Source organism: Cyclopterus lumpus, chromosome 10 (genome assembly GCF_009769545.1).
Source record: "Cyclopterus lumpus isolate fCycLum1 chromosome 10, fCycLum1.pri, whole genome shotgun sequence".
In the NCBI taxonomy this organism is placed as follows: Eukaryota; Metazoa; Chordata; class Actinopteri; order Perciformes; family Cyclopteridae; genus Cyclopterus; species Cyclopterus lumpus.
This window is the reverse complement of record NC_046975.1, coordinates 9,314,195-9,340,728: the sequence shown is the minus strand read 5'-3', so window position 1 is coordinate 9,340,728 and position 26,534 is coordinate 9,314,195. Positions and strand designations below refer to the sequence as shown.

Sequence of the window (26,534 nt, the reverse complement as noted above, 5' to 3'; positions counted from 1 at the left end):
GCCACTCGGTGGCGTTATTGCTGCATTATCCAGACTGACTAAATAGCCTTGAAGTCTATGAGATCTCAAGCTGAAGGGTTTTAATTTGAATGAGTTTCACAACAAGGAGCCATTTTTTTCCCGGCATGATTTAATGTTAAATAATCAGATGAGCTGCACTGATGGCATTCAGCGCTGCAATCCTCCTACAGACTGATAACGTGAGGTAAGAATCCTCTCATCCCACTTCAGTACACCCCTGCTGAGCTATGCAGTTATATTAAGCCCCAGTTTATATAATGTTTTAAATGCCAAGGTAAGGGCCCTGTGAGTCAGCCACAGCTCATAGCTGATCCGATTTTGACCCGGTATAACAAATAAATCTGCTCCATGGAGTTGCATGTGCTATCTCACTCTTCACACTATTTTATGGATACGCTTTCACTCATGCATAGCCATAAACATAACGCATGGATTAAAAAAGGAAAAAGGTCAAGCTTTCATCTCTTCCAAAATATTCTTGGAACTCTGTTCCAGTTTCTTAGTGCTTATTTTCTTGAGCAAACAGGGATCCTCCTACGTTTCCCTCTGCGCTGACCTTCCACCTCCCTGCTGTCCGTACTGCAGGAGTTGGTATGTGAGGACTGGCTGGGCTAGAGCAGGGGGGGGGGCTGAGGGAGGGGCGCAGATAAGGATTCAAGGCTCAACCTCTAAAAGCCCCATTAGTCCCAGCAGCCTTCACTGCCCTGTTGTCCATTCTGCCATAAAGCTCCTGTCCTTGGGTTTTATTGGCATGCTTTGTGGAGATTTTAAGCCCCTTCAGAGCAGACAGGCGTCTGAGGTCTCAGGTGAATGCCATCAGTTACACCACTCACATTTTGGCAAGTGAATTCTGAAGAGTTTAATTCAGGCGAAGGGAGACGGAAGGGCTTTCCAGCCTTGATTTGCACGAGAAAACGGCATTGGGGCAAGCGCCAACTAAACAGCTTTTAAACCACTTCATAAACGTTTATTATAAATCCAAAACAGACATATATATATTTATACTGTACAGTTTTAATTCCAGTAAATAGACAAGAGTCACAGTATGTTGAAGGGTCGGTTGAGAGCTGGCGTTTGAATGTTCATGTATTCAAAATAAACGATACAAGAGAACAACTTCACTTATGCCATGCATTGAGTTATTATTGGCTGGATGAGGGCACCAATAAGCAGGACAGTTATGTCCAGCGTTGCTTTCATCGCAATCAACAGATGTGGAAATATGCCCATTAAGACAACAGTGTGCTTGAAGTACCATGACTAAAGGCCAATCAAATCAAAATGACATTATGTACAAAATACATAGGACAGGAGCTGGAAACTGAATGAGAAGGAACATCAGCAGTTGTTTAAGCGTGGTACGCAGTTTTCTTGAAGGCTAAGACACAGCATCAGTCCCGTGGAACAAGATCACTTTAATCCTTGATACTTCACCCAGAGAGGCACAGAACCTTCTGCACAGACTGAACAGGTGCTGACACGTCACTGGGCCACACTAAATCCCCCTGAATCCTGTACAAAAAAAATCCAATCCAAAAAAGAAACTACCAAAATGAACACAAAATAGTAACAATCAAGATATCAATTTGCTCATTTACAAGTTTATAATTGGTCAGCAGTCTTAAAAGCGCGACAGTTTAGGTGTTTGGCTGCATGTTTACATAGTTGCCAAGGACCAATGAGGCACAGACAGCATCTCTGCAGCTGCCCTCAGCGTTAGTGTGTTCTGTAGGATGGTATTGGTCCAGTCTCTGCAGGATCAGGGTATTTAACAATCAACAAGGGAATTGCAAAGGGTTGGGAACTATGGAAGCCCATTTTCTCCAGGAGAAGATTAGAACATCAAAAATGATGCATGATGAAAAGTCAAAGTTGTAACTTAGTAGCTGATCACGTTTACGTAGATCACAAATCTTGACTAAGGACTGCATTATTTTGTTTTAGAAAGCGTTCAGATTTTTTAAATGATTTATTCACAATTACTTATTTTATATCTTTCATAAATGTGACTTTGGTCAAAATTTAGCATGTGCACATTTGTACCCGTCTCATAATCTTTGATTCACTATCTCATCATTTTAATGTAGTGAGTCTATTTCTTTCCTTCTTTAAACCAGAGTTCAGGGAAAAAAATACTTTGCATTGCAAATACCCGCGAGTCTGTCACATTCAAATTTCTGATGATTCAATTCTGTCTATCCACGGCAAACCAGAGGAAGGCCTGTCGTCCTGTTTTTCACCCGCTCTCTCACTCCTCAGCTCCGGCACTTCTTTTTCCAATGTCCCATTTCTGCTCCCTGCTCCTCCTCCTCCTCCTCCTCCTCCTCCTCCTCTTCCTTGCTCTCTGCCCGCCCTCAGCTGGTGCAGTTCCCTCTCCAGCGCCTCATTGCGGTGGTACATCTCTAAGTAGCTGGCCTGCAGCTCCTTCTGGTAGCGGATGACCTTGTCCTTCTCTGTCTGCCACGTCTGCCTCTCTTCCTCGAAAGCCGTGGCCTGGGCCTCGCTCTGGCGGCGCTCCAGCAGGAGCTCTGCACGCAGACGCTCCTCTGTTGGGCCCCCGTACCCTCCTGGAAGCAAGAGGTTCACACGGCTTCAACTACAGTCCAGCAGGGGAAATAATATGAAACACACTGGCTGCAGTCAAATAACCTGATTAGGGATCCAAGCACATAAACGTCACAACTCAAAATAACCCAGACAACAGTCTGTGTGGATAAGAAACACAGTTTGGATGCCTCACTTGCTGTGATATTAAACAGACATCTGTAGCATATAATTATCGTGCTTCTTTTTGTAGGTCTGATATACTTGTTATGCCATTTTCTGTGCTGTGGTTGAATATAAATCAGCAGACTTGCTGTGTCAACGAATGAGCTTCAACTCTTACGTGTCCTTGTGGTGCCTCACCAACGTGTATTGCTTTCAACCAGTGAAGCACAGAGTGCAAACATTCCAGTGATGATATGTTCACACAAGTAAGAGATGGACACATTGGTCTACCTGTTGCCCCAGCAGAAGCATTCTCTTCAGCTCCTTTTCCATCCTCATGTGCAGTCTGAGCGGGGCATCTGCGGCGCTGCGTCCCCTGCACCACTAGCTTTAAAGCATCTATCTGGCCCTCCCTGTTGCGCAGATCTGTGCGGGTCTCCCTGAGCTGCGTCTTCAGCTGGAAGATCTCACTGAGCTTCTGGGCCACCTCCGACTGGGAGTCCCTCAGCTGCTGCTTCAGCAAGGAGATCTCCCCGGATTTCTGGCAAACCTGAAGGAAACAAGGGACAGGGGCAGGAGAACTTTAATTGACTGGTTGTGATCATTTTAAGTAGACAAACAAGAAAGGAATTCAGTTCTCTCCAGTGTTGCCTGTAATTACTGCTTATTAAGTGCTTCTGCCTGCCGCAAAGTGTCCCCCCCCCCCCATGTGCTCCTAGGGCCATACCTCCCACTGCGTCTCCTCCAGAGTGGGACTGGTCCGCTTTGCCATGGCTCCGTCCTCCTCGCTCCTTTCCCCATTCAGGCCGTCGAGCTCCTCTTGCAGTCGGTTCTTCTCCTGCTGGGCCTTGAACAGCTGCAACTGCAGGTTGCGCTGGGAACGCTGGGCATGCTGGGAAACCTGACGCAGCTTGGCGGCATACAGGCGTTTCAGCTCCTCCACCTCCTTCTCCCACAGACGCTGTTTCCCTTCAAACACCTGCATGCGGCGGGCAGATAAAAGGGGTGGGGGGTGAGGCAGATGGATGTATAGATTGATAGTGAAGAACACACCAGTAACTTGAGATTCACCTGAGCGATGGCGCCCTCACTCTCATCCAGGTTTCTCCTCATGTGTTTCAGCTCATGTTCTTTCTCCACCAGGCGTTCCTCCAGATCCCGGACCTGAAAAAGACAACATGAAGGACTTACCAGTCTGTAAATCATTCTGACCCGCTCATCCTCCCTCCCTCCCATCCATCCGTCCATCTGTGAAGTGCTCACCACTTCCTCAACAGACAGGGAGAGTGTCCATTCATAAGGAGGCGGAGCCTCCCCTCCATATGGAGCCAGACGGCTCAGGGTTGCCATGCTCCGACACGCCATCTCTCCTATGGCCACGCCCCCTGGCCCTACAGCCTTCGGGCCCAGAGAGGTACGGTCCAGGGAGCCAATGGTGTTGATCTGGCCCATAGATGCACTGGGGTACAAAAGGAAACCCATGAGCCATTAACATCTCTTCCATTAGCACCATCCACTCAGTCATTAAGTATAACAAAAATCAAATATTTCAACATTTATTTTGAATATAAAATATAGCCAAGGCAATAACGCTGCGGCAGACCTGATATGAGACAGGTGTGGGCGGAAGGGAGGCCGGTACGGTGGCAGACTGCTCATGGAGTTATGGCCTGAGTCTGACAGGTTATCATCCTCCTGGCTCATCCCACGCACCGAGGAGAGGGCCTACAGTTATTATTATACAGTTATTCATCACTGTAACATTAATAGGCTGATAAAAGATTAATTTTAGCCCTAATAAATGTCTGAATGAAATGACACATGGTGGGAAATTAATTGGTTTGCTTCTTTGATCAATGTACATAGACTGGATCCTGGATTGAGAAGGTGTGTGAGATATTCTAGTACGTCAACAACCAGATGAATGGACTAACCAAGTCCTGGGCACGAACATTGATTAACGGTAACTGGATCGAGGCTTCAAGTTACTGTCGTGTGTTAAGATACCTTGTTACCACTGGATGTTGGTCCTCCGTGACGCGAGGGTGAGGAAGAGGAGGAAGAGGTGGAGACGGCTTTGGGGACATGGGCGTAGGCTCTGTGCAGCCCGTTTGAAAGGCCATGGTCTACATCCTCCGACTTGGTAGACGGATATAGGTTTTGCATGGAGGTGAAGTTTTTGGGGGTGACAGGCTTGAAGGCAGACCTCAAACGAGCCTGGAGAAGAAGAACATGAGACTTTTAGTGGATGCAAAGACAGTAAAAAGTAGCAGAGTGGGCTACGGAACAATAAATCAATGCTCTTATAAACTCTGTGTTCTTACAGTTGATCAATTCAAGCAAATAAATGTGAGATTTGATTGTTGCAATAAATTCTGCAACATAGAAAGTGGCAGATTCTCAACCTAGGCTTGTTCACTGGAGAAGACTTAAGGCGTATTTATGCTGATAGCAGGCTTGAGGGATGTTGTGCCACGCTGCCAGAGATGTATAAATGTGATGGTGATCAATTTAACACCGCGCCAGCAGCCGGTCACTGGCTGTATTTCATTGATAGAAAGAAACACAATGGAAAGTCACTCGGCTGAATCTGCGCCAAAAAAGGGCCCGCCTCATAAATACTGCTTTAGGATAATTTAAAGTAACAATTTAAAATGTAACACTTTCAACAATCCCCCGATTCTTATCTATTGTACTTATTTAAATAAGACCCTATGCAGTGTTTGGAACAACAATATTCACCTTTTCATACTTGCCCCCACTTGGCAGTGAGTTCTTTGTCAAATCTACTTCGGTGCCGTCTTTATGGTAGACCTTGGCGTATAATCTGTCCTCCTCACGACCGCTGGCAGAGCCGAGGCCAGGGATCACGTCCTTCTTACCGTCACTTGCTTTAGGCTCTTTTCTGTTTGGAAGCACAGCGGGTCAACTGGGGTCAAGTCCCGTCACGTTTTATAGTACCTTCCAGTCCAGACTACTTCGCCTTCAAAAAGGTGCAGCAGGTGAAATGCTCTTTGAAAGCATCTGCTTCTTTACAGCAGCACTCACCTGGTGATGTTGAGGTAGTTGAGAAGCTCTCTTTGGGTGAAGCCTTTCTTCAGGAGGCCGTTGGTCTGTTTGGGTCTCACCTGGGGCACTGCACGGCTGCCTTTAGTGGGAGAAACATCTGGCCTTTCCACCAGGCTGCCTACACTTCCCATGCCGCAACGGGACGAGACGGGCAACGGGTTACGGAAGTTTTTGTTGGGGCCGCGGGTCAAAGGAAGAGTTTGGACAGAGGTTGCCATTGGTTACAGGGCTCTGTGAGGGGGTAAGGTGCTCTGCAAAAAAAGAGAAAAGTTAAGGTTTAGTAGGTATACCTGCTTGTATTAAATAATGAGCTGATGACCAAGACGACATGCTCTTGATGGCAACATATCATTAGAGGCTCTCTGTTCATGTTCACTGCTTCTTGGCAAACATTTTAAATGCTGTTCACCTGTTCATTCAGGGCTTTTTAGGGCCACAAAGAACAATTATTGATTGACCTGGTGAATATTTTCTCAATTACAGCTAGGATGGGTAATGTTCTTCAAAAACATGTTGGTTATATTTGTTAAAAAAACATCCCGACCAGTAAATCAAATGCTCTGCCAAATAAACAATAAACAAAAACTGTCATGGACTCAAAATCATGAATCGATTATCAGATATTTTGGATTGTGGATTGACTCATCAATTAATTGACTAATTATTGCAGCTCTAGGGCTTTGTTTCAAACTGTAACAAGTGCTAAGACTCTACAGCCATTCTGGTGGCTCTGTGTGGTTAACATGTTGATATTTAGCAGTTGTAGTGTTTAGAGGATGAATAATTATGATACATCCTCTGTGATAATCCATTCAAGGGTTGACAATTTGTCAACCTCATGGTGGCGCTAGATGAAAAGTCAGGGGCTCACTAAAGTCACTTATACTTTAACCTCCTTGGAGCATCGTTGTACAAGGTTGAATGGCAATCCATTCAATAGTTGTTGAGCTATCTTCATCTGGGAAAAAGTGGTGGACCCTAACCCTAACCCTAACCGACCTTTAAATCAATAAAGCAAATAGAGCAGGTCTAGACCGTACTCTGTAATAACTGAAATAAAGTCCACCTCTTGCCCCTTTACTACCCTGAGTGGATGTTGATCTCTGGAATGAAGGTGTTTCATCAGCTGTCTCAGAGCACAGCTAGAACAACAACACAGCTTCTTCCCACAACAGCATAGCACTTCACTACAAAACAAACACAAAACTGACCTCATAACAAACCCTACGAGAGCAATGAATGTAAAATCTTTATAAAGAGGACAAATCCCAAACCAATTTGAAAATGTCTATTTGATAATGCAGTTGTTACAGCATCTGCTTCCCTCTCAGAGGCTTGTGTTATCCTTTCCCAAGCTCCACCGCTACAGGATCACATGAATCAGTGAGGGTTAAGGTGGGCTTTTTCTTGTGAGAAGTTAGCGTATCATTCCTGCGATGTAACCCTGATACAATTAGGTTACAGGAGGCAGGAAAACGAGTGAAACACACATGACACGAGTATCCAAATGTGCCGATCACACCGTGTGCCTCGACGAGCCGAGCACGGCCTTAATACATTTCCCACAGATATGATGTCTGTGTGAGATTAAGTTTCCTGTCACCGCAGGCAACATTTTGAGGAGAAAAGGAATGAAGCTGACAAACAAGTTTCTCTTGACTTTGATGAATCTAACTCAGTTGCCAAGTTACCCAAACACCTACCTAAGAGGGACCATTGTTTGAGCCTCCTCAGCTCTACGCGGCAAATCTTCTTTCAACGTCGTCTGTCAAATCGCCCACATAGCCCCTCCCTCCCTCCTTTTCAGACCTCATTAAGGCTCACTATTGATTTCACCCGTTTGACCCTCTCTCTCTCCCCTCGTGCATAAACACCCCCAGCAGCCGTAAAACATTCTCGAGACCATAAAACACGCTGCAGTCTCTCGGACCATAAACAGGACCAGAGGGAGGCAAATTCTCCTTTTGAGCTTTAGCTTATGTGGCGCTCCTAGAACAGGTGGAGTTTTGCTTAGCCCATTGACAACCATTTTTTAAATATTTTAAGATTCATTTTATTATCAATATCTCCGCCAACAGGATTAGGCGATCGCTCACGTGTACTCATTCGGCTGGTGCTGAGTGGCCAATAGTGTGGCACACTTTTATAGTTATTTTAGGAAAATAGACCTGAAACTGTGTTTTAGATTGGTTATCGATGACAAAGGACATGTTATTAATATGTGGTAATGCCTTTTCCTTTTTCGTGCAGTCAAAGTATTTTGATATTTGAGACATGGCTGAAAAAAAAAAACACTCATTCAAAGGTATGTTGTGTCACAAGATCCAACTTGAAATATCACCAGTAAGCAGACATGAATGCAGTTTTTTCACAGGTGACACACCAACAAGATGAGCTTCTAAACCTGTTCCTGCTGGCTCCTGCAATACTATAGGGAAATGGCAGAACTTTACACAAAATGAAGTAAAACATGCTCACTGGGATGGATTGATTCCTCATTTCAAGTTGGTCTCAGGTCGTTGCAGGTTATTTTTTATACAGCAGTGAAATTAATTGAACCAAGTGTTGGATGCTCGAGAGTGCTTTGCGGCTGTATGGCTGCTCGGGGGATCGAACCTGGGCTCGTCCTCATTAATGACTCGGCCATCCTTCCGCCTGACCAGTCAGTACACACTCATGACACTCGTGCAACCTTGAAGCAATATCTCTCACTTTATAATATGCTGTGTATGAGCACAGACGGCCGAAGTGACCCTCCATGGAGGATCTCCTCTTGCGATCCACATTCATCAAGTGCTTTGCACTGCTGGCCTCGATAGTTATAACAATTATGCAAATGGTTCAAATGGCAGCTCCAGCCCACTCCACTCAGGGCTCTCAGCCAGTCCCAGATCAAAGCCGCCCAAGCTGCTCATATTTATATTCACGAGGTACGATTTCTACCAATGTAAAACTTTCCACTAAAGCATCCGGCTCTTAATAAGCCAATATGATACAATACAGGCGGAACTCAGACTGAGGAAATATGATGATGAATATTATCAAATATATAACGTGACGACTTGGTGGCGCTCTGGTGCCGTCTGACTGGGAAGTCTGTGTCTCGGGTCAGAGTGCAGGTCATGCTGAGTGTGTATGTGTCGGACACCATATGAATAAATCATGAGTGGTACAAACCTAATGGCCACAGGCCACGGTCTGACACAGTATTTTACTCTGTTTGTGTCTTGTATCTGTTAACGACATGAGAGGCCAATCGATGCTCGATGGGAAGCCGGGGCTGAGGTGAGGCAAGGCAATTCCTTTTGGGTCGACAGGAGGGTGAAAATCATTTCATGCTGCAACCACAAATCTCGCAGGACTGAAGAAATCTTGAATCCAGTTGTTTTCCTTAATTGCCTTCTAGTTTACGGGCCTGAGTAAACCAGATGACACGGCAAGATTTACAGCCCAGCTCACAGCTAACCATGGGGTAACACACACACACACACACACACACACACACACACACACACACACACACACACACACACACACACACACACACACACACACACACACACACACAGATCAAAGCTTCCTACCAACTTTGAACAGTTATGGTCTAATTGGAAAGTGCTCTGTTCTTGATTTATGCTTCTTTCAAGGCAGCGGTGAGCTTTTTAAAAAGCTGCCAACTTTGACACCAGTGTATCAAAGTGTTGCGAAGGCAACAGGTGAGGCTCTCTATCCCTCTGATGCTGCACACGTTCACCTGCATCTGCTGCTGCACATGTTTCTGGTGGCCTCCTTGATGCTGGAGCATCAAGGAGTAAAATGAGTACATGAATGAAACACATTTACTTGCTTTAGATCAAGTCAGCACACCTTGTCAGCTGCATGCATCAGTATAATTATGTGAACATGCTGCTGAAAGGGTGTGCATCTATAGTCTTTCAGTAAGACTTTCATGTTCTGGCTTGGGTTTTCTCAGGCCGATATTCATCTAGAAAACCATCCAACTGCCACTTTACTATAATCACAAAGAAAACGAAACATGCAGCCTTCAATAGGAGGGTTTTCAAGGACGCGCTCTCCTAAAATATTGTAATCAGGTGTCTCGCGAGGGGGGAAAAAAAAAGAAGAAAGCTTTCAATGAAATGCTTGAGCGTGAAAAGGGGACATTTCAAACCCTCAGAGACACAAAGGTTAAGGAGACAGAGAAGTGAGAGGGAGCCAAATTCCAAAGATGCTTTGCAGAGCGCAAGCTCGGGCTCGTCATTTGTTGATGCACAGAACGCTCACTCCCACGGACGCTCGCTCACACTTGTGCGTGAGCGGGTCACTCAACAAAGCCCCGGAAAAAGCATTTGCGCGGCTGGCAGCTCTGGACCCGCTGCCCTCTTCCCTCGGCGCTCTCTCTCCCCGGATCCATGATCAAAGTTTGTTTACGTTCGTGGGGTACCTTTGCAGGTTACATCTAAAACTCCCACACGGCACACTGTTACATTATATAAGCTCTATCAAAGCTTTCACAGCTGTTAGTTGTGTAAAACACTGTAGTGCGATTACCAAATCAGCCGCTGGCCTTATTTCATCTTCCTGCAGTATTATATTTAACTCCTCCTCTGCCATGACCGCATGCAATGGAGTCAGTGCAACTTTTCAACAGCTTGGAGAAAAACAAAACAAGGTTCTCATCAATAACCCCAAATAATAATGGTTATTCTGGATGACCCGTTTCTACCACAAAGAGCACAACAAGTAATGTGAATTCAAGTGTGACTGATATCTGATATCTGATATCTGATATCGTGGAGTTTCGGCTGTCGAGATCCGTGAGCAGCAGCAGCAGCAGCAGTGGGGTGAACTGTGCCAGAGGCCGATTATAGGAAGGAACCATCCGGAGCGCTCCACTCTCTGACTGGATGCTACACGCTAGTGTGTGATGAGTGAGTGAGAGAGTGTCTCTGGCTGTGGGGCATGACAGCAGAGGGAGCGCTCAGCCTCTAATTGTTAGCAGGTTATTCATTATGGATGGGAGACAATCAGGCAGACAGACCTCGTTCCTCTCCACAGACCCCGAGGCCTTTCAGGGGAGCCGAGATGTTGTAAAGCCGGGTCGTGAAGTGTTCCTTCCACCTTTGTGTCTGAAGGCAGTCAGGATGTTACACATCTGTAAAAATCTGACAAGCTACACGCGGACATGGAAATTGAGTCAAGTGCCTCAAGCTCCCCTCTTTCTTCTTGCTCCAGAACTTGAGGTCAACTTTCATTTCACGACGCTGGAGATGATGAGCAGTCTCTCACATAACTCACTGGTGGTTAGACGTGGTGGTGCGAGAGCTGAAGGCCCAGTGTTCAGACTCACACTCTCTCCATTGATGAGCGACACTTCAGTCTTTACAGAGGTCAACGGGTCATATGTGGTCATGGAAGTAGAAACAGGGCGCTATTGAGCACGCAAACAGTTAAGAGCAGACGCAGACGTTTTACGAGTTCTGACAGGGAACACCGGAGCAGCTTGTATACCACACTGTACCATTGTATACACACTGAGCTCATAACGACATATTAGCCCAACTATTTGGCCAGCACTGTGTGATGCACTAATATGCTTTTTTTGAGGCAATATTTCACTTTTACTAATATAAGAGTCTTAATACAAATGTGGTTTCTTAACATATTTACATGCAAATGTATACATATAATCCTAGATTCAACACAGCGTCCACACAACAACACACCATCACCGTGGTCTCGTAGTATTGAGTGGAACGTGAGGCGTACACAGCTCGTAGCAGTTGCTGACATGTTGGTGCTTTCACATTTCTATATAATCAATACATTTTTAGAATTGTTTTTTTGAGCCACCGTTTCTATTTGACTTCTGTGAACAGCATGTTGGATCAATTAAAAATCCCTCCTCACCAAATGCTGCCATGCCTGTCATCCATCTCATTATCTTTTCTTAATATCTATTTTAAACATTTTAGTCGGATTTAAGCTGGTTCCTTCTCCAGTGGAGAAGATTCTATCAAACTCTCATTAAATAATTTCTACAGCGGCCTCCTTTAATACTGACCCAGAAGAGAAAACATGGAAAAGTCAAAACACAGGACAAATTGGGAAGCGTTGGCTTCCTTAGAGGATCTGCAGTTACACCATCTTTATGAGCTCCATAACTCTGTGTAGAACTCACCGTACTTATCATGACTCTCTGGCTTTTAACCGGCACTCTTCTTTCATTTTCTTTATTATTTTCTTTTCTTAAATGTAATATGTCCTGCTCTGCTATTTTATTATATATATTGTATATGAGGGATGAATAAAGTATCTATCTATCTAAAAACACTTCCTCTGAGGCAGACCAGGTGAGGCGGGTTGCATCACGCTGTATCTGTCATCCCATTGATGGCGGTCCGTACAGTGCGCCATGGCCTTCACGGCCTCTGCGGACTTTCCGGTATTGTATTTCTGCACAGAGTTCAGACAGGATACTGGCTCTGACGACAGAAGCAATGCTGGGCGTATCTGGGTTGAACTGGTGTATCATGGAACCTTATTGATCTGGATCTGACTGATGAAAGAGCCGGCTGCTTCAGCGTGAGAAGGTGGCACCCAAGGGAGTGTATTCACAGGGCCACCTTTTCCCTCCAATTGTATTATTAATGTTATATATGGGAACATTTACTCAACAACAACTGTTTCTCTCTCTCAACAGCACAAAGAGACTGTTTTGTTAGAATATCAAAGATTCTTCCATTTGTTGTGTGAAAGACGACTGATTGCATAATCCCTAACTTTGTTTCGATGAATGCCGGTGTTGATCCCTCAGTAAGGTCACAAGGTTAAACCATGTGGGTGTGTATGGGTGTGTATGTGTGTGTGTGTGTGTGTGTGTGTGTGTGATAAAGAGACTACTAGCAGCGTAAGGGTAGGTAGCACACACACAAACATAAGCATGCCAGCGGACACTATCTACCCTTAGTGGTGAAAACAACATCTGAACCGAATACATCTGCAACTAGAATCTGATGAAGGCAAATATAATTCAAAACACACTGTGGTCCTTTACTAAAATAGAATGTATATTGATATGTATGGCTCACACTGTGCATCTGATCCACCCTCACATGAAATAGTGAGTCCTGCATTAGTAAACTGGGCGTTGAACTGGAGGGATTATCACAGAAATATTGAAATAAGATAAGACATTTACAGGATTACAGCAGCAAATGGGTAAAGTGCACACAAGACATAGTAAGACATAGTAAAATTGCCCACTAGCTAACTTTGCCCCCCTTAGTTATTGTTGCGACACCTGTCAATCTTTCCATTTTTTCGCATTGGCACGTAACGTCGGTATGGACGATGATACATCTTTACACTCTGACATGTTTCCTTGTTTTGAGAGCATTAGAGTGCTAAAATGAATAATCACAATGGATAAACAAGGAGTGCAAAAAATTGCACCAGACAGAAATATTTCCTCAATAACTTCATTGGAATTTGTGAGAAAGCCAACAACAAAGTTGCACGTCATTTATTTCCTCTTATCCTGAAACCAGTGTGCGTCTCTCCGTTGGTTTCTGTTCAAATAGTTCACAAGCAAAGTCTGTCCAATGTTTGCCAACCGCCGCTATCAGCAGAGCGCATTCAACACAGTGCACAAGTTCAGAGGAAAAAATGTGAAGGGAGAGAACGATGTGAGGAAACACACTCACATTCCTGACATTTCTTACCAGGTAATTATTAATGTGCCGTCACAGAACCCATAGAGCACCGATACGGGCGATAGGACAGGGGGCTGTTTCTCTGTTGTGGGTTTACTTCTGAAAATAAAATGTCTGTTATCCAAAGCGCCTTAGTTCCCATGAGAGCTAAGTTGGTATTATCAGACATTTAATGACTGATCATTCTACCACGTAATCAGAGCGGGGGAGCCACACTGTGTTAAATTGAGCTGATAAAGAGAAAAGCTCGAGAGCAATAGCTTCTTATTAAATTCATTAGAGCGAGGAGGATAGTGGGAGACGTGAGCAGAGGCTCTTTCTCCTTTTCTTTCTGTGGCTCCTTTGTTTCCTGGAGTGGTTCATGTAGGAGTCACCACAGTTCTGTGATTACAGAGATAGAAATCGAGTGGTTCCCACATCGACCCACACCTGAACCAATTCCACTTAGCACCTGCAGTGAGCGTGCGAGCATCCATCCAAAATACCCTCAGTGTTAGACCACACACTCAGCACAAATACAAACAGGGAAACGCGTGGACTGAAAACTTGATTGGGATTCAGAGGAATACACAGATATGGATTGATTCACAGTATGACTGCTCTGCATTTTAATTATTTCCTATTCAGGCCTAAATATATGGGGTCAGATCAGTCTCAATAATTGCAAATGCACACAGAGAGATTTACAAATGCGCACAGAACAATTTACAAATATGTTTGATTTACAAATGCACACAGAAGGATTTACAAACAAATTAGACTCACAAATGCACGCTGAACGACGTGTCTGTGTTTATTTATTTGTCAATCGCATTTATGAGACTCCCCTGCGGTGGCTAGATTGGCAAATGCGTTTTCTGACATCTGATTGGCTACAGATGGGTCTGTTTTAAAAAAAATGCATTTGCGAATCTAGCCACGGCAGGGGAGTCTCATAAATCCACACACACATGTGAAGAATCCACAAACAAATGCAGTGCGATTGACAAATAAATAAACACAGACACGTTGTTCTGCGTGCATTTGTAATTTATTTGTAAATCCTTCTGTGTGCATTTGTAAATCAAACATATTTGTAAATTGTTCTGTGCGCATTTGTAAATCGTTGTTGAGATCCAAGAGCATTTTTTCTTGGATCTCATCTTCAGTGTAACCAGAGGAGGAGCGGAGCAGCCTGCGTGTCAGTAAACACGGATGCTGATGCATGCTGATGTCAAGTCAGAGGATCAGCACTTTTTCCTCCTGTGGAGTTTCTAAAGTGAGTGTTTGTTGTGTGTTACAGTGGGAACTACTGAAAATCCGCTTGTTCAGCCGGCACAGGTCACAGCTTTACTGTCAACGATGTCAGCGAAGCAACAAGAAACAACAGTTATTAGGAGCATGTCACCATGGGCCGCTGTGGCGTTTTGCCTCCAGCTACACAACTCAATAATAACAATATAAGCCAGTATTGTTATTGTTAGTAAGGATATGTTGTTACCCAGTTGGGTCCAACACTGAGCCATGAATAGTTCGCGGGGGGGAAATTCCGGGAACACAAATAGACCATCAGACCGACGATCACCAAAACAAAACACACAGAAGAACTTAATGAACAGAGTTTTATTTTAAAGAAATCATGCTGCACAACTCAGTGGAGCAGATCATCATACATCTTGTTCTTCAAGCGCCATGTGGCTCCATTTTGGGATGTTCAATAATTAACAGTTAATTAGCATATTGGTTCTGTGCTGTTGGGGAGGCTGATGCTGCTGCTCACTGTGACGTCATTCGCCCAGGAGAAAAGATCTCGTTCAAAAGCGAGCTAATTCCAAATCTCTCAAGGCAGCCTTAAATCACAGAGAGTTCAGAGCGCATGTAAATAAGTCAAACTTTCCCAGCAGCAAGCTCAGGAAATGTATAAACACAGGTGGGCAGAGTTTTATCTTTGATCTGAAACCCAGCATGACACAGTCGACTGTAGAGTTTAGGTACTTTCACTTTTCTAAGCAAATACAAATACAAAAAAATAGAATATTTACCTGTTTGTCTGTCCACCTGAAACTTCACTTCTCTGCTCCTGATCCCATGCTCACACTATTTCTCTCTCTTTCGGTCTCATGCCCACGCTACCGATTATCACGTCCATGATTATGACTTCCTGTTTCTCCGTCTGTGGAGGCAGTTGCGAGGTGTGGGTGGGAGGGAGCTGCCCGGTCCTAACAGCTGACCTGCAGGCCACGACAAGATGACTTTGCACTGGTCTAAACAGAAGACTACGGCGATCGTAAGCTGTGCGTGAGGATGGCTTCATCACAGAGAGCAGCGTGGAGATATAGTTGTTTCATACAGGGAACAGTGAGAAATCTTAAAGTCGACCCTGAAGCAGCTAGAAGTTTCAACTCCCCTGAGAGAACCTGGTACTTTCCGGCCCTCTCTACACCATATCCCTTTTCCTCATCTTCCCCTCCTCACCTGCTCATCTCTTTGTGCTCTTTCAGTCCTCTCAGGAGCCGGTGTGGTTGGACTTGTTCTCCCAGTTTCACAAACAAAAGCCCCACATATGAACTGGCTCTGAGGCAGTCAATCCAGAGCGTCCATTGACATACGAGAGCCAGCTCTACTGGACAAATACCAACAATACAATATGTCTTGTTTGTTCACGGATAATAGGACAATAATGAGGGATCAGACTTCGGTTAAAGGACAGACAGCGGGAACACAGAGAAAGAGTGATGAGAGTTGGAAAAAATGAGAGCGTGCAGATGAGGAATGAATGGAAAATGAGGGGGTTGTCTCAGCGTGGACCGTCTGGACAATAGTCTGAGTGTAAGTCCCCCTTCTTGAGGCTGGGTTACTGGACGGGTTCTGCAACGTATCAAGTGACATAACTCAAACTGGAGCTGCTTGCATCTGAGCGGAGAAAAGAGAGGACATTGTTCTCGGCTCCTTAACCAGGAGAGAGTGACTCCTTTCTTCGCCATGCGATGTAGGCCGCGGAGCTGATAGCTGATGGGAGGGAAGGAGGTATTTGGGCTTCTCAACGGTGGCACCAATAGGTGGGCACACAGCTAATAAAGCACCGTGCCAACTAGAGATGCACAATGTAGCGATTGGCACGCTATTAGAGGCATTCCAGAGCAAGAATGTGATGTTTTGTGGGGCCCCTTGGCCCGCCGAGTGCAATTTGAAGAAAATCAGCTGACAAAGGAAAGGAGGGGATAACCCGGTCGGGCACAGCAGCCTAACACTTGAGCAGGTGCCGCTACAGTACCCCTGTCATTACCTTTGGGCCTCGCAGGCATATCCAGTCTGAGATTCCACAGATTTACAGTTGCCAGTCTCTCAGCTGGCTGATAGAGCTGCGGCAAAAAGAAAGCCCTGGGAGCCTGGGGGAGTGGTGATGGTGGTGATGTGTGTGTGTGTGTGTGTGTGTGTGTGTGTGTGTGTGTGTGTGTGTGTGTGTGTGTGTGTGTGTGTGTGTGTGTGTGTGTGTGTGTGTGTGTGTGAATGGATGGAGGACAGGGCAAAGAGACAACAGGAATGTGGGGTTGCATAGATGTGAAGCTAAAAACAACAGAGAGGGACGAGTCAGGGCATGCTTACAGATACTGTACCTGTCTGACCAGTCAACTAGACAAGGCAACAACCCAAGCTAGACTCATTTCCTCTGCCTAAGCTCTTCTGGACAATAACTTTACAGGAAGCGACTATGGGAGGCATGCTGGATGTCTGGCTCTTAAGAAATTACATTATCCTGCATGAGCTTGGTGTGTCTGTCAGTTTCTTTAGGAAAACATGATATGACATTTTGAAAATCTGTCATTAAGAGGAAGACCGCAGGAGCATCTAATTGCACAGAGACAGATTTCACATAAACAAATGAAGTGTAATAGTTTGACATTTTGGAAAATGAGTTTGCCAGATGAGAACATCTAAAGCTGGAACCAGCATATGTGTAGCTTAGTTTAGACTAGGTTAGCTTAGCTTAGCTTAGCGCAAGGACTAGAAACAGGGGGAAACAGCTCAACTGGCTCTCGTCTGTCGGTAACAAAATCCACTTAAACAGCACCTCTAACGCTAGTAAGTTAACATGCTTGTACCATAACCGAAGTTAACAACAACAAGGCAGATTTAGATTTTAGAATTTAGGCAGGCTGGATATCCGTTTTCAGTCTTGGTGGCTGTATATTCATACTTAACGAACAAATCTACACGTGGCGAATCGATCTTCTCATCTAACTCTCAGCAAGGAAATGAAACTGTGTGTACTTTCCAAAGTGTCAAACTATTTCCCTAAAGAAACAAAGCAAGACCGGGACAAGGACAGTGCCAGTGAGTCTTAACCGCTGTTCCACTTTACTGCCAGTGTGACCTGAGTGAGACATGCGCAGGTCACGGCAACGAAATGTAACCTTTAAATCTGCCGTATTGATTTCCTGTGAAAGAACAGGATGTGACAGCAAACTGAAATGCTGTTGGAGAGAACAAAGCCGCGGCCGCCTCGACGACTGCTACTTGTACACGCTGGTATAAATAAACAACAATGCCCACTCGCAGAGGAGGGCTTCGACTCGTGGCCTTTTGTTCTGGAACGCTACAACTCTTCAGACTAAATAAAAGAGACATGGGCCAAGTATTCCGCATACACACAATTCGTCACACACTCACACACGCGCATGCACACACACACGGGGTAACTATTACTGTTGCTGATATCTATAGAAGGCAGGTGAGTGCATGCGCTCCTCACTGCGAGATAAGCCGGATCAATAAAAACACGAGGAAACAAGAAGGCCGGGTTGACTCACGGGGGAAAGAGGCTACATTTGTTAACGAGACAATAGTCCCAGAATGTGATGCCGCCAGATTTGGCGGCTATTTCCGTCTGAGTTGGTGATATTTAGAAAACAAAGGTCACAGCATGGGGTCTGTCCACCATCCTACACTCTCAGACCTCTCCCCTCTGAAGGTCAGGGGGTCCTGCTTGTCCCATGTGGACAACACTATTGTCCAGCAGTCAGGTGACAGGTCAAGCAACCACGCAGTCAGTATTAACCCAGGAAATGCTGGACACAGTACACAGATTTTGATGATATGCCAATTCGCCAGCTCCTCTTTGTGCTAAATGTAGCAATGCAAACTCACACCTACCTTTAATACCCTAAGTCTGTGATGTTACATGTTTTACATGAGCGTTGTGAAAAGTATTCAACAAGTTATTTATTTTCTGGCAGACAATGCGGCTTCATCTAACCTTCTTCTAAAAATGAACAGACATCACTGGTATCGCTACATACACAATGGTCCTGATTTAAGTAGTAGACAGCAGGTATGATATTTGCGGAAAGCGGATAGAGAACGTCTATTTAAAGTTTTCTGAGAGATGTCTGACCTCTTCGAAGTTGACGATGAAAGCAGAGAAAATGCATCGACATCAGATATCCCAGTTTGTTGCCAGAGTAAAACTCCCACGTTGGCTTCGACGCCTGCACGCTGTCACATATGTCTGTGATGTTTGCATTCCAGGTGATTTGGTTCTCACGCCTTACCTACTGCTCCTTAGGAGAGTAACACCTATAGGACGTAACGTTGACAACTGCATATGACGTGCAGGTGTTAAAAGTACTCCACAAAATGTATGCTTACGTGTTTATGAATATCATTTTATTTTTTAGTGTTGGGAATGGCAACCTACTTTGAAAGATCAATCTTCAGATAGAAGTAAACACCTGTCACTTGGGGATAATGATTAACGTGGGTGTGTTCTCTGTATTGGAAGTTAGAAAAATAATTCAAGCCTGTGAGCCTTGCAACTTGACCCCGCCAAATTTGGGTAAATTAAATCAGTTTTTTACTGAAGCTCACACAACACTGAGGATAACCGAATGTCCGACCGGTTAGTTCATGTGGTGAAACAACTGAATTTGAGTCAGTCACTTATAGCGATTGACACTTTATGGATTTCTTTCTAAAAATCAATGTCATGCAAACTATTGCCACTTAACCCGGTCGGGCTTTAATCGCAGCGACAGACGGCCCAGAGAGAGAATCAGGCCACGGGCAGAGGGATGATCGAGGAGTGAAATAGTAAGAGTAAGAGTAAGAACACGATACTTTCTCTTCAGAGTGATCAGGCAGGGCCTTTCTAGAAAGAGTCCATGAGCCGAGTGCACACAGTAGGGGGGGAATAGGGTAATAGGACGAGTCCCCGGATTAGCGGCAAACTGAGGAAATGGGGAGAAAGGGGAGGATAATCTGAGGAAACTGAGTTGAAGAGTATAGACAGACCGATGTAGAATAATAAGAAGAAGAAGAAGAATAATAAGAAGAAGAAGAAGAAGAAGAAGAAGAAGAAGAAGAAGAAGAAGAAGAAGAAGAGGAAGGGCTGATTAGTGTTTGATTAGCTGGCTGGCCTCAGAGGGAAATCTCTACCAACATGGGGCCATTATGCTACACCATCTGCTAGACTGGAGTATGCATGACTGACCTGCGATGCACTTACACACTACACAACGTGGAAAAAGCCGAACAGTGTATTGTGCTGGAGTTCACAGTGGTGATGTTAGATGTATTGTTTTTAGTTGCTTTACGGCAGCACTAACATCATTCTGTGGGATTACGGAGGCGGTGAGTTTGTTAAAATTTACTGATGGAGATGAGTTTGTATCCTTCTCTATTTAAGTTAGGCAACAAGAAGCAAATAGTCAGCAGACATCTAACTGATCAGCAGAATTAGTGTTTCATCAGCTGCCACACACACCCACCCACACACACATACACACACACACACTCACTCACACACAAGTGTCAACCCTCTGGGAACTAAAACAGCTGAAGGAATACTTCCCATCAGCTGTGCGGCTGATTCTGCAGAGAGAAGAGCGGCCAGGAGACCGACTGCGTGAATAGATAGTCATCAGAAATCTCCAAATGAGCTTTTAGCTAACAGATGGGTTTTGTGATATTGAAACAATCATCAGCATCATGATACTTTTGATCAAAAATGTCCATGGCGATAATGTGTCATCAGTGTCATCTCTTTGAAAAGGATTTTAAAAATTGAATTCTCTTAACGTTTCTTAAAATTCGTTAAAATGTTCAAAATGATGATCACAAGTCATCAGAGCTTAAAGCAGCCCAAAACTACAAGTATTTATTTTGAAGTGACAAAAATGCAACTAAGTTTTTCCACATAATTCATATTCAGCCATCTGGGGAGTTTGTGCTGTTGAGTCAAATGTCGATTTCTTTGGCAGCGCAAATTAAATTCCACTCACGTCCATTGGATTGGGTTGGTTCCAGACACTATACCTCAAAGCGTCTGCACAAAAAACCCTAAGCTATATGCAAGGATAGCTATCACTGGGGGGTAAAAACTACATTTCTGTGTGTTTGTGTGATTCGTGTGAACTGACCCTTTAAACATCATCATCTTGCAGTCAATCCTGATCTCACACAGTTCGAGCCAACACTGCACTTATTTGCTCGGTTTGTTTTTGCAGTTGACGATAAAGGAGAGCTGATTGCAGAGAATCCCATAAACTCAGTCACCTCTGAGTCATAAAGACGTGGGCCTGATGAGATGCAGAAATGCATTTTTTTGTGCAGTGACTGGAACCCTAAACAGTACTTAAGCTGTCAATGACCCCTCATACACTTCACATCAGCGGAGACAGTGTTATATCACCCCACCATCACATCTTTGCCTTCTCCTATAATTCATTCCTAAATGACAGAAACGGTTACCACGCAGTCTCCATCTATTGTCTCTCTATTGTCAGACCTGCTCCTTCACTTGCATCAGCACGCACCCACAACCACCGCACTCGAAAGGACTCTTCCTGCAGCGCTCCATGAGTCCTCAGGTCAGAGGTCACCTGTGGCCTCTGGTCTCCACGACAACAGCCTGGCAGTCCCCAAGACCGAGCTGGTGTCTGCCCCTCCACCCACACACACATGCACACACACAACGAGGTTCTCTCACACACACACACAGAAACAGCTTTTGTCCCCAAACTCCTGTGCATCAAAAGAGACCCTGGACATTTACAGCCACGCAGGACAAACACTGTTCAATACACTGCAGTGGAGACCACCATAGCTGCACAGTGACAGGAAATAAAAGTAAAAAAGACATTGTTCATCCATCAGTATCTATCTTCTCTCTCTCTCTCTCTCTCTCTCTCTCTCTCTCTCTCTCTCTCTCTCTCTCTCTCTCTCTCTCTCTCTCTCACACACACACACACACACTGCCAGTTTCCAGGTCAACAGTGAAAACAAACCGTCAGGATTAAGCCTGATCTGGAGACTACAACTATTTCATTACTTTACATACTTTAAACTACACATTCAAGCATTTATTCTGATTTCTTCTCAGGTCTAGTGTACAGAAAGTTCTGAACATATCATCATCATCATCATCATCACCACCATCATGGGCCACAGCGAGCGTGCCCTCACACTGACTCAGATTCTCGGGCTGCAGAGCTGCACGATGTGCACGGGGAGCGGATCGCGAGGAGATTAGGACCACAAATTGTCGCTCACCATATTGTGCACGCAGGACATCTCCCGGACCGGCGCTGGTGCTCTGCTGTGGGTTCGTCTCTCGCTGCTTACGCAATGAAACGAGCGGCGCGGACGCGGCTCCGCGGGGTATCCTCCAGGACTTGGTGCGGACCCAGCAGGCAGCGCGCGGGGGGACAGGAGCGCAGAGTCGGGCTGTCTCTTTTCCCTCTCGGAGGGTTTGAACCGACTGCGAGGAGACACGAGAGAGACAGGGGAACATGTGCCCGTCCCCCCCGGTGACCGGGCCGACACACTTCGTGTTGTGAGGGGGAACAGCGCCCCCTGGCGACCAGGCATATAGATGCGCTACTTAAAGGGAACATGTGGTGGCAGCAGAACCGCTGACCACTGCGCTCCCTTTGGGTGTTGAGAAGATGAGAGATTCCTGGCTTTAAAGTCCCAACAAAATAAGTCCCATGTTCACTGCTTCTCAACTGTACTTTGATTTATTGTAAATGTATTGTACATTTTATCGTAAAGGGAATTTTCTGAACTTATCAACCAACGATTTGTTTTTTACTTCTGACTTTGTTTGTATCACCCTGTCCGTCGTTTTAATGACACGCAACTTGTTTTCTTTTTAATTTGTTTTTGTATTGATTGAGTGATGGGTTGTGATGTCATATCGAGAAAGTGGAGGTCATTTGACATTGTTCTCCCATTTTCAGAATGCATCTCGGAAAGGTTGTCAGTGATCAGCGTTGCCGTTCAGGTTTATGGTAAAAGTCTAGTGACTATTATTTTGGTTCATATAGATATTCATGAATAACGTTGTAGCACAAACTAACTGAGAGAAACACAAAAAAAACCTTTGTGACAGGTGAATCATCTATTTATAGTAATATATTAGTCATGTGTATTTGATAACAATTTTGGTACATGATAAACCGAGGTTTGAAGGGCAGGGGGCCAACATTACATTGTTGATGGACTAAGTATATTTCTCAGGGTAAATATCCCATTTCTGTAAGGCTGCAACAATTATTTTCATTATAAATATGTAAATCTTCTTAGCTGTTCAGTCACAAGTTAGTGAAAGATGTAAAACACAAATCCCAAGAGCTCAAAGCGTCATCAAATTTATTAACACTGTGAAACAAAGCTAAAATGTTCTGGGACTAACTGACGAATCATTTTAGGTCTTCAGTTTTCTATACATTTCTCAATTAATGTAATCGTCAAAATTCTGTTATTAAGTAATTAATGAAAAATAATCGTGATCATCAAAACTTAATGTCAATATTTATCAACATAATTATCACTAAATAAATATCACTAAATATCACAACATTAAAAAAAGAGCATCAAACTTATTTTTTTATGGAAAGAATATCTCACTCAAAGAAAAACAAACCATCTGCATTATTTTAATAATATAATCACAGCTGTTTCTTTTCTTTTCTACGCCCTCATGTTTGGCGTGGTCATGCAATAATAAGAAAAGTAGTACAGTGACATGTGTCGAGAACAATATACATACATTAAACTAAACATCCATATCTCTGTTATAATTGTGATGCTTCAGTGTGTTTTCACGAGTCACGACAAAAAGAGAAGATGATATTTTGTTGTACATATTCATATGTGACTAATTAGAACACTGTTTAATACTGTGACAGAGCAAAATGCTTCACCTGATCTCCACCTTCTCAGATGGTTTATGGTTTCTTAGGTTTGGCTTTGGGGACCACTTTAACCGTGGTGGACACTGATTTGGCTCCTTGCAGGTTGAGGGCGGTGCAGGTGTATGCGCCCTGGTCCACGTCCCTCACCTCGTCCACCAGGAGGACGGACTGAGACTGCTGTCGAGCCGCTCCTCCACCGATTGGACTGATGCTCTCCTGTGTGTACAGAGGCCTCCCAATCTGCAACCGGAACAGGTGCGCCCTTCAGTATGGATATAAACACATACTGTACAGCATGGGAGAAACGGCACCCCCTTTATAATATGCCATGAAGTCTGCAGTTTAAATGTTCTTAAATCATTAATAGAGGGTTATAGGCCTGGATGCTCTGCAGTCCATAGGTTGGATGCTTCTTAACTAATTCCAAACTAGTTCAAAAGACAATGTAAGCTATATGACACAGGATGTACATCAATAACAGATCCTTCAGCTGCTTTGTCTCACAAGCAACCTGAAACTATTGTAAAGTCTCAATGTAAAAAGCTGCATTATCCCTCTCTCCCTGAGTGTCTGACCTGCTGTCCTGGGTATTCCCAGGTGAACTCCACGACCACGTCCTGTTCCCCCACCACGGAGCAGCTGACACGCAGATTCACCCCCACAGCCACCGAGCTTGACGAGGCCTGGATCACTGGAGCAGGAGGAGCCATGGGGTCTAATGGAAATGTGATAACCAAACAATAATTTAACGACTTGCAATAGTCAGCACAATAAAACTGTTTCTGCAGGCAGCAGTTTTCTTCATAACAGTTTGTATGTTCTTCCTTTTTGTCCTGTAATCTTTAATAATAAAAAATATGGTGTACTAAAATGCCCTCTTCGGGAAGTAGTACGATTTTATCTACAAATGCGTAAAAAGATAGCAACGACTGTGGCAAGAGTGCCAATACACATTGTTACTTCTCGTTCTGCAGTCAATAAGTTGACATTTCAGTCAAAAACACAAAGTACAAATATACAACAGGATAAGAACATTTCTCAGCCCTGGGTTTGTCTACTTGTACATATCATTTAACTGTGTTCCGGTCTGATGGATGCTGGGAGAAGCTTTGTCATTGATCAGCAAGAGGCAACAAATTAATTCCCAATAAAGGGAATGGACGACTCCGTGACAGCACTCACAGTTAACGTAGATGAGCATGTACTTGGTGGAGCTCTGCCTCAGGTTGCCCAGACTGGCGACACAGAACAAGGCTCCAGCATGATGAGGCCGGGGTCGATGAATGGTGAAGCCCCTCTTGACGTTAAACGAGATCTCCGTCCCGTCCACTGCCACCTCCACTGGTGGAAACTCGCGGTGCAGAGTCACTTTAGCCTCAGGTGACGTCACCTGGCAGGGGAGGAGCGTCGGCCAGTTGGTTCTCAGCTGAATCGCCTCGTAGTAGTCCGACGACGGAACGAATAATTCCTGTGGATCTGATTGTTACAGTGAGAAGATGTGGTAGATTGACGATGAGATGACACTTGAATGTAAAAGTTTCCTCATAACCTGGCAGGAAAAATAAAGCGGAGGCCTGCAGTTCTAAGAAGTGCACATGCAAGCATCAACAAAGTGTATTCACTTTACCAGGAAAGAATACAAAGACTCTGACAGCTTTGTCGTACTCCTTCCTGCAGTCTGTGTCTTCACAGTACATAGGATAACAGGTGTACTCCCCTGTGTCTGCACCAGTCGTGTTGACTAATGTCAGAGCGCCATATCGCTTGTGTTGGACAATCCTGCAGAGCCAAAGAGGGGAAATCAGAACACATATGGACATCGTTCTGGCATGAAAAAACAAAATGGTACATTGTGCGCAATAAAGATTTACCGACTGCTCAGCTTACCTGAGCCTTCCATCATCATCCTCCTCCAGGTACTTTGGGACGCTCCACTGGACAGGTTTGCCCCGGCACCTCAGCTCCAAGGTGTCTCCTGTCTGCACACTTATAGAGTCGCCCACCTTCTTAAACTTCCCTCTCTTTAGCACCTGCATGTGTCAGATATAACATAACACAGATCATGTCTCTGTGTTTAATGAATGTCCCATGGACAAATCAAAAGCCATTGTGTCGTTCATGAAATACCTGTGTGAGGACAGCCTGTGCCGGGACTGCAGGTGTAGCTTTGATTTTGGGTTTGTGTATTACAGTTCTGGGCCCTTTATTTGTTGATTTGCCAAGTTTGGGTTTGCTGGGCTTGGGCTTCCTTCCTGGAGTGGTCCTCTGCTCTTGGGTGTCTTCTTGACAATAAGCTACAGCGTATGCAGAGAACATGATGCACCAATAGTTAATTTACATAGATGCAGGTACATGTTGAATGATAGAAATTGATTGATAGGTATTTAATATCTTGGTAAAAATAATAATGGCATCATCGTGGATCAATGTACATATCTTTTTTTATTTTTTATCACAGGCCGACTCATGCCATGGGTTAGGCCCTCCTCATGTTTCTAGGAACACATGTTCCCAGAATTGCTCAGCAAGTGAATAAAGTCACTTACCTAACTCGCAGATTACGGCAAAAATAAGGAGAGCGCTCAGCACCCACCTCCCCTTTGATCCGAACACGTTCACCAAAGGCATGATTGATCAGTGGAATATTATCAAAGTGGTCTGTGGAGTGTTAGTGAGTGCAGTACAACACAGAGAACGGGCTGCAGAAACCACGGAGAAGTGGAGGAGGGCAGAGCTCGCAAAGTGAGCTGTCAGCTGTTTACCAGAATCAAGGAAAGTCCTCCTCCTGAGAGTGGCATTAGTACCCCAAATTCCTCCTGACTGGCTCAATGGAGGCTTTCAAGCC

The 26,534-nt window shown here is 44.6% G+C and overlaps 2 protein-coding genes across 3 annotated transcripts; both read right to left on the bottom strand.

Moving 5' to 3' along the window:
- Positions 1-999: 999 nt before the first annotated feature.
- n4bp3 (NEDD4 binding protein 3) lies at positions 1,000-22,252 on the bottom strand. Of its 2 annotated transcripts, none has more exons than XM_034544363.1 (10): positions 22,044-22,252; positions 5,779-6,050; positions 5,473-5,635; positions 4,738-4,947; positions 4,334-4,455; positions 3,994-4,189; positions 3,802-3,894; positions 3,458-3,709; positions 3,022-3,280; positions 1,000-2,588 (listed from the first exon to the last, which is right to left on the bottom strand). In XM_034544363.1, exons 2-10 carry the CDS (start codon positions 6,015-6,017, stop codon positions 2,191-2,193), a joined length of 1,932 nt encoding a protein of 643 aa, XP_034400254.1. In that variant the 5' UTR covers positions 6,018-6,050; positions 22,044-22,252; the 3' UTR covers positions 1,000-2,190. The 2 variants fall into 2 exon arrangements, with proteins under 2 accessions (XP_034400254.1, XP_034400253.1); XM_034544362.1 differs by lacking the exon at positions 22,044-22,252 and adding an exon at positions 15,536-15,797.
- Positions 22,253-23,722: 1,470 nt separating this feature from the next.
- On the bottom strand, positions 23,723-26,317 carry LOC117737804 (platelet-derived growth factor receptor-like protein). The gene is made up of 7 exons (XM_034543990.1): positions 26,236-26,317; positions 25,817-25,983; positions 25,577-25,719; positions 25,317-25,468; positions 24,872-25,165; positions 24,265-24,404; positions 23,723-23,929 (listed from the first exon to the last, which is right to left on the bottom strand). Exons 1-7 carry the CDS (start codon positions 26,315-26,317, stop codon positions 23,723-23,725), a joined length of 1,185 nt encoding a protein of 394 aa, XP_034399881.1.
- Positions 26,318-26,534: the final 217 nt, after the last annotated feature.